Below are 14,148 nucleotides of genomic sequence, written 5' to 3'. Positions count from 1 at the left end.
GTACATTATGTTTGAGTTAAATACTAGGTGGTCCAGCTTGGAATGCCATTGATCTTAAACCTGTTTGACAAGACTTGACCTGGAGCAAAACAACAGTAGGTCCTTGGAAGGCCAAACAGTAAAGGTGTCCGAGACAGACAGATTTGAACATAAATGTGAAGATGTGTAAGCTAAATTCAGTCAATATTACATTTAGATAAGAAAACAATAGTAGGAACACAGACACACACACACACACACTGCATTTTGAAGCTATAATTCACATAGACAGCAAACAGTTTTCATCATGTTCAATATTCTGAAGTTATATTTCTGATGCAGGCATCAACTGGAAATGAACAGATCAGTAATTCAATATTTAGATCCAGTTCTCTAAGGTATATTATCAATATATATTATTAGGATTGCAATAACTTTGGCTACAATTTCAAAATTCTATAATTCACTCAGCTAATTACCACTTACCATTCTTCCAATTCTATTGTAAGCTGACCGCTTTTACACACACGTACACACATTGGCTGATCTGTCTAGATTAGTCCTCTATTTCTCTATCCAAGCAAAATTCCTTACTGTACATGGATATCTATTATTGTACATGGATATCCTCTTGGTGCTTAAATGTGCAACAATTTACCACCAAACAAATTTCTAGGTGAATTAAGCCCATGACATTAATTTCATCTAAACTGCCCCATTTGCACTTTCATAAGATTATTTTAAAGGTTATGGCTAAACCTTTATATCTAAAGCAAATAAATATTTGAATTAGTAAACAGTATAAAAATCCTCTGACTTTGATTAGTAATCATTCTACTTTGAATTATGAATTAGGGCTTACACTGAACTCTAAGCCATCACTACAGTTCAATTCAATTCTGGGATTGAATCAATTGAATATAATCCTTTCTCTGACAACATTGGCTGTTTGCACTGGTTCTATCTCTTACAATATTGGCTCTTTGTATCAAAGAATGGAATCAACATATGGTATCATTAAAAGATTTTTCTTTTTAAATGTAGACACAAATTTCAGTTTATGTTGCTCACATATGAAAGCATAATAATTTTAAAGTAGGAATCAAATATTTTTGTTAATAAGCTATATTGTAAGCATACTTCTCTCAAACAAAGGTGCTAGAGAAGAACTCTAGCAGTTGAGGGAACCTGTGGAAGAGGTAGACCCAGTAAGACCTGGGATGAGGTGGTGAAGCACAACCTTCGACCATTGGGCATCACCGAGGCAATGACTAGTGACCAAAACCTTTGGAGATATGCTGTGCTTGAGAAGACCCGACAAGCCAAGTGAGACCATAACCCGTGGCCTATGCCAGTGGCATATAACCAGCCCACTTATGAGTACCCTTTGTTTATTGGACAATAAACTTTGCTTGCGAAGACCTGTAGTGGCAAGTGAAATCAAAATCACTGACATGGCCAATGACAGTACCGCCTGATTGGCACTTGTGCCAGTGGAACGTTAAAAGCACCATCTGGGCATGATCACTGCCAGGGCCACTGACTGGCACCCGTGCTGGTGGCATGTAAAATGCTCCATCCAAGCATGATTGTTGCCAGCATTGCCTTACTGGCACATGTGTCGGCGGCATGTGAAAAACAACATTCGAGCATGGTCGTTGCCAGTGCTGCCGGACTGACTCCCATGTAGGTGGCATGTAAAAATACCATTTGAGCATAGTTGTTGCCAGGACTGTCTGACTACAATACCCATCTTGTCCATTCCACAGAATAAGATTATACTGGAGTGCATCAATGATTTTGTCTGCATACTGGTAATTTGTTGGTCTTTTTTTTAATGTATATTTTTGACACAGTTCTATATTTAAGAGATGAGGAATTATGTACATTATTTACATTTGATGGATATTTGTACTCATCTTGTTTGTTGTTAACACAACATTTCAGCTGATATACCCTCCAGCCTTTGTCAGGTGTCTTGGGGAAATTTCAAACCTGGGTTCTCATTCCTAAGGTATTTTTCGATATTATTATTATTATTATTCAAGGTCACTGCCTGGAATCGAACTCAGAATCTTGGGGTTAGTAGCCCCCACTCTTAACCACTACGCCATATGCCCAGGTATATTTTATCTACTTTAGCGGGATAAAAATCTAAGATGCCATCAAAGGATTCAAATTCAGAATATAAAGTGTTGTAGCTAAATAACACTTTAACAATTCTGCCAGTCTACAACCTAAACCACAAGCTTACTAATGACAAAAGGTTTAAATAGTGGAATAAGTGTTTATGCTGTGAGGAAGAAGAGAATTCTAATGGCAATCTTTATATCTTACTCAATGTAGAAGCATTGTTAGAATGCCAAATACTGCAGTATTTGTTCAGAGAGAACCTTTCATAGAGATGCACCACATTAAGAGCACACATACATATATCATTAACAGACAAGAATCATCTGGTATGAGCACTGAAACTGTCAGATCATGTGATTTCAGTGTACTGTGCATCCTTAGTGATAGGTGCCTACTTGCCAAACATTTTGTCAGAGAGATGAGTTATTTAATAATGATGAAGTTAGTTATTTTATTAAATCCTTTCAAATTACTGATTATTTCCAATACCAATTAAAGCAGTTATATTTCGTTAGAAATATGATTACAAATGGATTAGCGGTGACTGGTGTTTTCCAATCAGTTTATCAGTTCCTATTAATAATGTCAACACTACTAACACTCCAGATTAACTTGATATACTTTACCATAATGCATATAATTATTCTGGTATGATAAAAAGGGTGAATTGAAACACCACAACCATAAAGAAGAAAAGTCAAAGTATAAAAATATATATAAATAAAAGTATAAGTAAAAGCATAAACTGTTACAATGTAAAAGACACAAATTAGTCATTCAAAACCAGACAAAAACTGTTAACTGTTTAGCTGGCAGAAACGTTAGCACGACGGGCGAAATGCGTAGCTGTATTTCGTCTGTCGTTACATTCTGAGTTCAAATTCTGCCGAGGTCGACTTTGCCTTTCATCCTTTCGGGGTCGATTAAATAAAGTACCAGTTTCGCACTGGGGTCGGTGTAATTGACTTAATCCCTTAGTCTGTGCTTATTTGTCCCCTCTATGTTTAGCCCCTTGTGGGCAGTAAAGAAATATATTATTTGATGTTGCAGTGGAACCATGTTAGTGACCAGGTTGCAGATGATCAACAAAAATTTGGACACCAATAATAAATGTTTAAGTCAAGAGTTTCTGTGTCTTCTATGCTGTAAATGTTTTAGTTTCAATAAAACTATCTCATTCAAATCACTTGCCAGACAAGTACACCTCCAAAATAAGAGTATAAAAGCATAAATGAATAAAAAGAAATTTGATTCAACTAAAGTAGCTAATTTTTATTATTGCTGTGTCTATAGTACTACAAAAGGGAATCTACTTTCAATTATTCACTGATATTTCAGCTCCCTAATTCAAAAGAAGTGGGATAATATATACCTATCTGGCAAGGAAGCAGGATATCATACAACTATTTGGCAACAAAGTGGGATATTATACCAATCTGGCATGCAAGTGTAATATTATATACCTATTTGGCATGGAAGTGAGAAATTATACACCTACTTGGCAAGAAAGTATATTATATAGCCATCAGAAAAAGAAAGGGTGATATATAGTTGTTTGGCAAAGAAATCAGGTATCATGTATCCCATTTGGCAAGAAATTTGATTCGTAGCTGCAAAAATGAATTTCCTTTCATTTGTTTTATTTAACATTCTCAAGGATCAACTGTGAGTGAAACTAAGTAGATAAAAGCTATACACACTGTCAGATACATTGTGCCAGTCTTTTAGCGGTAGACTTAACCAGTAATCTGGTTTAACACCACCACTCAGCCTTTGGTTGCCTTTAATGGTGTCCACTATTGCAAGTATAAAGATCAGGTCTGTGATCTGAGGATAATTCATAAAATCTATAATGAACTTCTTAAACTAATGATGTAATCTAGAGAAAGCAGAATATAACCTAGGGTGGCTGTTTCTTTCCACCACTCTCAGAAAACCTGCAAAAAATTATTTTGGTTGCCATCTCATCTCATTTAACTAAACTATTAAAAAGAAAATAAATTACAATTAGCTACTTCTTTGATTTTTATCTTATGACAATAGAACAATCAGAGTTTATCCATTGGAAACTAGAATGTTGAGATCTCTTCTTTGCTTATTCCGTGATAATTTTAAAACTTTGTATTTAAACTTACAAACCAAAATATATTTTGTGAATCTCCCTTGATTTTTTAATGTTAGATATGTAATTTTTATAGTTAAGTCTCTTCTTAAGGGAGGACTTAATTTCAAGTTCATTTAGTAGAGTAGCAATATTAGGGCATGTGCAAGGACTTAGAATTGTCTGGTTTGGTGCCCAAGTGTACATTTAGCCTACTAGGATAGGTTGGACTAAAGCAACTACCTCAGAAGATGGAGAACTCTGAAATGCATTGTTCATTGAGTTTGTAGCAAACATTTGCACTAACATTCTGCTATCAGTATTTCCAAAATGTGTGGCTAGTTCTACACAAGCCACTGCTAACATCATTTGTGTGGGTAGTCTAGCAGCTATAATATTAGCTGTTAAACCTTCATATATGAAACCTGACAGGAGAATCCACTAATATTGAGGTACTAGAAGTGGTGGTGGTGAGAGTGATCCTAGACATTTTGGTCATAGTGTTGATGATACTATATGCAGTGATGGTGGTATGGAGTGAGGCTGAAATAAATTATAACAATAAACTAATGATGTAATCTAGAGAAAGCAGAACATAATATAATTTATTCTTTGCTTTGCATTTAATGTGTTTATACTCATAAAATATTCATGTGTTATGCTCTGTTAATCAGATTGTTAACTTTTATGTTTGAAAGTACAACTCCAGTTACCTCATTTGGTAATACATGTATTGTGCAAGAAGGATTTTAATATTTGAAGGCAGGTTTATTATTGGACTGGTTCCCTCTTTTTGCCCTCACATACTAAAGAGCCAAATTTCAGAACCCATGTTAAGTTAGATATCTCAGCTAGTGTATATATATATAAGTTCGCTTAGCCATTGTGAGACCAATAACCTAGTGTAGAACCCAATATACAAATGTTTTAGAACAAAGTGTTAGTTGTGTAGAGAGCGGTAATAAAAAAAAATAAGATGACAAAAAGAATAAATGATTATCTTATGACCTTCATTAGCTTACAGCTGTTTCTCAAGCGCTCAACTATGAGTCTGTTGCATCTCATAGCAGAAACACTTGTAAGCTAATGGAGTTCATAAGATAATCATTTATTACTTTGTCATCTTATTTTCTTATATATATGTGTATATATGTGTGTGTGTATATATATATATATATATATATATATATATAATATATATAAAAATACAAAAGGGACAAGAACACAAAACATTCAAATAGACGAAACAAAAAATACGGATGGGTCATTCGAAGCCTCTAATCTTCAGTCAAGAACCGAATCATCCTCGCAATTTTGGCTGATTAATCTTGAGATTGCTCCAATCTGGCCAGCACCAAGGAAAAACTAAGCTACGAGCATTAGATTTCTTAGAAAAAGGATCGAATGTATAGGAAACAAGGACAGAAAAATGGACGATGTTACACGAATATAAATACAATATATATATATATATATATATATATATATATATATATATATATATTATGGCTGCCCCCTCGTTATTGAGTATGGCCATTGCACGAAGCTTAACTGTTACTGGTGCTGTGATCGAACGTGACTTTTTAGCCCAGCTAAAGATCTACAATGTCTTGTACAAAATTGGCAACTAAAACCTTTACTAGTAATAGCCGGCTGTAGTTGTAACTGGGCTTCATGTACCTTTGCATATAAGTACACAAAAGGTCTTTAAATATAATGTAAGAACACCTTGAACTTTGATAAGATGAATGATAGCAAAAATTGGACTTGGTCAGTGAAATTTGATTTTAAACTACAACATACATAAAATTTCATTTTTTTAAAAATTTGGTTTGCAAGATTCTTTATGTGAATTCATGAGTGGAAGCAAATTTTGTGTTGTTTGAAGAGAGTCATACTGACTTAATGCCTTAATATGTAACACACCCACTGGTTCAATTTCCACTCATTGTTTATATTTTTTTCTTGCAAAATTTTCATTGCTTTTGCAACCTTGTCAATGGATGTTAACTGTCTGTTAATGGAACATACCTATTGGAAACAAGGAATGCAGCTCCAATAATGGATAGTCAACATCTATTGACAAGGTTGTTAAAGCAACAAAAATTTTGCAAGAAAAAATATAAATAATGAATGGAAATTGAACCAGTGTGTGTGTTACATATTAAGGCATTAAGGCAGTATAACTCTCCCCAATAAACACAAAATACATAAAATTTATTCACTAAAACTTTTTTCACATGAAAACCAATTTTCTATACAAGAATCTTTAAGTAATATGTGATCTTTTCCCTCTCTCTCTCTCTCTCCTTTTTATTGTGTTGTGTGTATAAAACTCACCTTGTAAAAACATACTAATATATTTTCAGTAAAACTATTATATGAAAAAAGATATTTTACTCTTTATGGTGAAATATAAAAATCATTTTATTTAAACAAAAACATTATATGCATATAAAAATTTAATGCATATACACATGCACACATACATACACACATAAATAGACATTTATACATACAAATTCTCATACATACATACATATGAATGTTTTCTTTTTTATCATTTAGTTATTATATATTTATTTATTTTTGAGAACAAAGAGATGATTAAATAACTGAAACAAAACAGTTTACAGGTGCACAAGTTGAACCATTATAGAACCTATATATAAAGAAGAAAAAGAAATATTTTACATTGCCTTACAGCAGCTTCAGAATTCACTGCTTTTCACTATTTAGAAACTCGTTCAATTTTTATAAATTCTATTTTACATTGTAACTGTAAAAATATATTGCTGAGTTGTGAATATTTACTCTTAATCCTTTTGATACCAACCCAGCTGAAACTGCCTCTGGCTCTATAGTACAAATGTTTTGCTTTCATAAGTTTTGAATTAAAATCTTCCACCAAACCTTAGTCACAATTTATGTTCCTAACATTAGTTTAATGATAACTAAGTTATTTTACTAAAGTCTTTGTTATATTTAAAATATTTGAAAGAAACACAGAGCATCTCAAAATAAATGTAATAACGAAAGGGTTAAGGCATTCTTATTTAAAAAACCTAGGATCAAAAGCATTCTACCCTTCACCATCCTGACCCCCGTTCTCTCTTTTGTTGTTGTTGCAGGCACAGTATATCTGAGCATGAGCATGGCTTTGTATGTTAAGGTTTCTTTGCATAACATAGCTCTAGATTAAATATCTATATCTATGTCGCTGTGTGGTAAGAAGCTTGCTTCCCAACCACATGGTTCCAGGTTCAGTCCCACTGCATGACAACTTGTGCCCTCTCCAAAAGCCTCGGGTTAACCTAAGCTTTGCAAATGTTATTGGCTAAATAGGAACCTATTGGATAGATTGTACCTGTAATTGAGTGGTAGACTTCTTTTAACATGGATACTTAAGCACTTTTCGCAGATTCTATTCTATTGAAAGCCTTCAGATAAAGCCTTGAAGGCTTGCAAAATGATTATTTTCCCACTTCTCCTCCTCGCACAATTCCTCTTTCTTTCCACCTCTCTCACTCAGTTTATCTTCTTTCTACTTCCTGTCTATATATGAACCTTCTTGCATTCCTTATCACTTGCAGCCAGTTTTTCTAACTTAGACAATGTAAAACCCTGCTGTCTCTTTAGTTTAGTTTTTTCCTGTCAACTTTTCCTTGAAGACAGGAACTGTCTGGAACATTGGATTTTTCACTCCCCACAGGAAGTTCACAATACTTTTTTTGTCAATTTTACTAAGTAAAACAAGTGATGCCAATGCAGACCAACACCAGTCTGTTTGGATTCTATTTGATTGTGTGTGTGTGTGTGTGTGTGTGTGTGTGTGTGTGTATTCTTTTATTTTGTTTGTTTCCGTCATGCGACTGTGGCCATGCTGGAGCACTGTCGTTAGATGAACAAACTGACCCCAAGACTTATTCTTTGCAAGCCTGGTACTTATTCCATCGGTCTCTTTTGCAGAACTTCTAATTTACAGGGACATAAACACACCAACATCAGTTGTCAAGTGATGGTGGGGGACAACACAGGCATACAAAAACACACACACACACACACACATATATATATCATGGGCTTCTTTCAGTTTCCATCTACCAAATCCACTCACAAGACTTTGGTTGGCCCAAGGTTATAGTAGAAGACAGTTGCCCAAGTTGTCATGCAGTGGGACTGCAAAATATTTGTCATGTTTATAGCACATCTGATCTAGTGCTTGGAGCTTCATCAGAGTGAATACAAATACATAAAATAAAAGATGAGAAGAGAGAAGAGGAAAGAGCAGGACCTCAAGATGAGGAAAGAAGGCTTAATAAATTAGAATCATTCCGTTTTGTAGTGTAAAGCTCGAAGTCAATGAGCAAATGAGTAAACTAGCAAATAACTGAGAAAAATAATTTGTGAGTTAATCTGTTGTTAGGGGTACCAGGGTGTATAAATAGTAAGAAAATAATACTAGTACTTAAGTATAACAAGATTCGCCATTAAGTCTAGAAAAAGAATAGTACTTATGATTTTTAATTAATACTTATCCAAAAACATATCCGTAAAGTTGTTATAATAGTGTATTACACTATGATACAGTTCCTGTATTCCTCTGTGTATGTGTGTTCACCCTCTTGTTGTTGTTATTGCTATCGTTGTCATCGCCACTGTCGTTGTTAATCGTGTTGTTCACATTGTTGTGGCCATCTGTGAAATTTCTTGTGTGTTTGTGTGTGTGTTCACTTTGTATGTTGTATGTATCCATGCTCTTTATACAGATTTATTTATTTATTTTAGCAATCTCTATACCTTATATTTATCCCAGGTATGTGATAAATATATGTATATATGTATTTATGTATCTATTTATATATTTCTTTATATCTTTATTATATATCCATCACATGCCAAGGGGGAAAACTAGACATAGTTGGTAGCTTCCCTTACCTAGGTGACCCAGTCAGTAGCGGGAGTGGGATGCTCTGAAAGTGTAGCTGCTAGAATAAAAATTGTCTGGGCAAAGTTTAGAGAGTCCCTACCTTTGCTGGTGACAAAGGGCCTCTCGCTCAGAATGAAAGGTAGACTGTACGATACGTGTGCGAACAGCCATGCTACATGAAAGTGAAACATGGGCTGTGGCTGCTGAGGACATGTGTAAGTTTGCAAGAAATGGAGCTAGTATTCTCCGCTGGATGTGTAATGTCAATGTGCATACACAACAGAGTGTAAGCACCATGAGAGAAAAGCTGGACTTAAGAAGCATCAGATATGATGTGCAAGAGAGACGACTTCGCTGGTATGGTCATGTCTTATGTATGGATAAGGACAGCTGCATGAATAAGTGTCACACCCTAACAGAAGAGGAAACCTGTGGAAGACCTAGGATGAGGTGGTGAAGTGCAACCTTCGAACATTGGTCCTCATGGAGGCAATGATGAGCGACTGAGACCTTTAGAAATATGCTGTGCTTGAGAAGATCCAGCAAGCCAAATGAGACTGTAACAGTGGTCTATACCAGTGGCACATAACCGGCCCTTTTAAGAATACCCTTTAATCATTGGGTTATATGCTGTGCTTAAGACCTGTTGAGTCAAGTGAAATCATTGTCATGGCCGACGCCAGAACCGCCTTACTGGCTCCTGTGCCAGTGGCACGTAAAAATTATCATATAAGTGTGGTCGATATCACTGCCACCCGACTGGTCCTGCGCCTGTGGAACCTGAAAGGCACCATTTGAGTGTGGTTATTGCCAGTGCGGCCTGACTGGCACCCATGCTGGTGGCACATAAAAAGCACCAATCGAGCATGGTCAATGCCAGTGCCGCCTGACTGGCTCCCGTGCAGGTGGCATGTAAAAAGCACCGTTTGAGCATGGTCGATGCCAGTACTGCCTGACTGGCCCCCATGCCAGAGGCACATAAAAAGCACCCACTACACTCTCAGAGTGGTTGGTGTTAGGAGGGGCATCCAGCTGCAGAAACCTTGCCAGATCAGATTGGAGCCTGGTGCAGCCTCCTGGCTTGCCAGTTGTCAGTTAAACCATCCAACCCATGCCAGCATGAAAAGCAGACGTTAAATGATAATGATGATAATTATTTATTTATCTATTTATCAATTATTTATTTTTTTATACATCTACCTCTATTTCTTATAAGTGTATATATGTCTATTGTGTGTATATTATTCTGTATGTTTCTGTATATTATTAACGATTTTTTCTTCTTTCCCTCTCACTTCTCATCCTTTCTGTCTTTAGTCATGTGGTGTTGTGGTGGGTGTTACTGTTCTATTCATGTTTTCTATTGAGGCTCGGTCTGTCTACTGCATTGTGTGTAGCCTCTGTGATCTGTCTATGTTTCCTGTCAGTTCTATGTGTTGATAATACTTTAACCTCTATGCTATTAATCGAGCCTCCATGTTCTGCCTGAGCATGTTGGTAGAGCACTGACAAGCTCTTCCCTTCTTTGAGCTCTCGCCAATGTCCACCTATACGCTCTCCTATGCTACGTGCAGTCTCTCAAATGTAGGTAGTTGTCATATTTCTGCACCATCCCTTAGAATATCATAAGCTATATACTATATGCAAAAAATTCTTATATAAATATATATATATATATATAAATTCAACTTTGATGACAGTAAAAGTTTGTTTTAGAAGCATTGAGATGTATTAAAAGATACAGAAATAATTTATTCTCAAACACATGATAATACTAATGCAATAGCATGAACAGGATAAACTATTCATATATTGCAGAAAAATGAGATTATAGTCATGAGATTCAAACTCACATCCATGTGATTACACGTCAAATGCTTTACTTTTAAGCTAAACTGCCCAGTAATCAATTGATAAATCCTAAAATTACAGAAAAATACATTACTGGATAGTTCAGCTTAAAGGTAAAGCACTTGACACGCAATCACAGGCATGTGAGTTTGAGTATCATGGCTGGCTGGTAACGAATTTTTCTGCAATATATGGATAGTTTATCCTGTTTATGCTATTGTATTATCATTATTATGCATTTGAGAATAAATTATTTCTATATCACACACACATATACTAATACATTTGTTTGTTTGTACTCCACCTGCCTTCGTCTTTTGTTTATTTTCGTAAACTTTCCCTTTATATATATATATATATATATATGATAATTTGAGGGAATATTATTCCTAACTTACAGGGAGAAATTCAATTTAGAAATACTAAATCAAATTTCACAAAATATATATATATATATATATATATAAATTAGAAAAAAACAACCTTTTATCAATTCAAAATGAACAATTAAATTACACCATCTAGAAAATTACATATAATAGAAATATTAAATATGAAATAGCAATGATATATCGATGATTAAGTAATGTGCAAAATAATAAATAATCGGTATAGTATTGTTATTTTATATTTAATATTTCTATTATATGTAATTTTCTAGATGGTGTAATTTAATTGTTCATTTTGAATTGATAAAGGGTGGTTTTTTTCCAATTTATATATATATATATATATATGAGAGAGAGAAATTTGCCTACTACTTCCTGCAGATTCAGTGATCACATACAAGCACCTTCCTTGTGATGGTACATATATAACAGAATGGTACAAAGTGTAAAAGAATAAAGAAATAATCAACAGTAACATAGCAGATTTAGATTATAAAACAATGAATATAGTGTTTGATTTTATAAAGTTGCTAAAAGCTCTTAGCTAACAAAGGGAAAAATCAGTTTTGTATAGAACTAATGAGATTATAGCTTTGGATAATGGCATCCCAGCAGAACAGGGAGAGTAACATATTTGGATAAGAAATTTTCAGGTTGGTAAAACCTGAAGAATATATGTATTATTATTACCATTATTATCATTATTAGTATTATTATTATATTTAACTTGCATAGTGTGAAGATTTCTTTTTGTTTCTGTTTATGATACACAATATATTTAAGTATTACCAAACAGTTCGAACTGAAAGCAAAGTGAAAGTTTACTATATATGTATACACACACACACACACACAAACAAACAGCATTCTGATGGTTACAATGATGAGGGTTCCAGTTGATCCGATCAATGGAACGGCCTACTTGTAAAATTAACGAAAGTGGCAGAGCACTCCACAGACATTCATACCTATTTCTTTACTACCCACAAGGGGCTAAACACAGAGAGGAGACACAAGGACAGACAGACGGATTAAGTCGATTACATCGACCCCAGTGCGTAACTGCTACTTATTTAATTGACCCCGAAAGGATGAAAGGCAAAGTCAACCTCGGCGGAATTTGAACTCAGAACATAGGGGCAGACGAAATACCACTAAGCATTTCACCCGGCGTGCTAACGTTTCTGCCAGCTCACCACTTTTAATTTAATTTAATTCTCAAGGAAATTCAGCACGGCACAGAATATAACAAGGCTGGCCATTTGAAATACCGGTAATACTCATTCTTGCCAGCTGAGTGGACTGGAGCAATGTAAAATAAAGTGTCTTGCTCAAAGACACAGTGCACTGCCAGGAATCAAACTCATCACCTTATAATCATGAACCGAATACCCTAACAACTAAGCCATGCACCCTCACTGCACACATACAAGCCTGTATCCATGAATTTTGAAGTTCATTTCACAATCACATGGTCCTTTTAGGCAAATAATTTTTACCATGATCTTGGGTCAACCCAAGCCTTCTGGTTGAATTTGGATAGATCGAAACTGCAAAATCCTTTTGATGGACAGGCCTTTTCTTGGGTGTCAGGCTCAATCTACTGACTAATTTAATATGCCTACCTAGCCCTTCAATGCTTCTAGCAGAGTTTTAAGCATTCAGTTCAGATCTACTGTTATAGTATTTTCCCCATTAGACTTAGAGGCACTGTAAATGTATACCATGTGTGTTTCTCCTCTGACTAAGCTTAGACAGAAGAAAAAAGAATGAATTGATACATTTCAAACTTACTTTTTCAATTCCTATATTAAAATCTAGGACTAAATAATTATCCAAGTAACCTAGTCTTTTCTTTTTCATTTTTTTATAGGGTCTGGATTCTATAAAATGATTTCAAAACTGAAATGTTAAAAGTTGCGTAACATTGTATACTGAATAAAATTTCAAAAACTAACTATCAAGAAAATTTTAAGGTATCTTTTTACTTACTTTTGCAGAACATTTTTGACTATGAACCCTTTGCAACTTGGAAACTGTGCCTTCAATTGGTTTAACATTTCTTCTTTGTCAATAATTGTCTGAGAAAAAAAAAATTAAATGAATAAAAAAAAAAACCAGGAAACATTAAACTTCAACAACTGGAACAAATAATTTGACTTAAAAACTTGATACTTCAATGTTGTGCATTCACTGAAAGAAGGACTCATAAATATAAACACTTATCTATTCAATTTATCAATGAAACAACTATATAAGATTATTAAAGCTTACTTGTAAGTAAAATTAGTAAAATGTAAACAAACACATGCTCCCATTACTTTGGAGTAAAAGTACATGTTACAATACCTATTTCTTTATTACCCACAAGGGGCTAAACATAGAGGGGACAAACAAGGACAGACATAGATATTAAGTCGATTACATCGACCCCAGTGTGTAACTGGTACTTAATTTATCGACCCCGAAAGGATGAAAGGCAAAGTCGACCTCGGCGGGATTTGAACTCACAACGTAATGGCAGACGAAATACCGCTAAGCATTTCGCCCACTGTCCTAACGATTCTGCCAGCTCGCCGCCTTACATGTTACAATACCATAAACTACTTGGGTGTTATAATTTTTTGAAATGGGAATCAAATGCTACGATGAATTAATTTTATCTAAACCACTGTTAAATATAAAAGTAAAGCTTAATTAAACCAAATGTACTCTAACATATCACCAGAAACATTATACAGAACAATGTTGTTTGTTTCATTATC

General features: G+C 34.7%; 1 protein-coding gene across 4 annotated transcripts in view; it reads right to left on the bottom strand.

The window, feature by feature from the left end:
- LOC115218689 (mucin-5AC) overlaps nucleotides 1-14,148 on the bottom strand; it is a 170,864-nt gene that overhangs the window by 109,898 nt on the left and 46,818 nt on the right. For all 4 annotated transcript variants that reach the window (XM_036507088.1, XM_036507079.1, XM_036507093.1 and 1 more), the window contains exon 4: nucleotides 13,376-13,464. In XM_036507088.1, coding sequence (XP_036362981.1) covers nucleotides 13,376-13,464 — 89 coding nt within the window. The remainder of the gene's footprint in view (nucleotides 1-13,375; nucleotides 13,465-14,148) is intronic.

Source organism: Octopus sinensis, linkage group LG1, assembly GCF_006345805.1.
Source record: "Octopus sinensis linkage group LG1, ASM634580v1, whole genome shotgun sequence".
NCBI classification, from domain to species: domain Eukaryota; kingdom Metazoa; phylum Mollusca; class Cephalopoda; order Octopoda; family Octopodidae; genus Octopus; species Octopus sinensis.
Note: the sequence above shows the minus strand (reverse complement) of the source record. Positions and strands in the feature narration are given on the sequence as shown.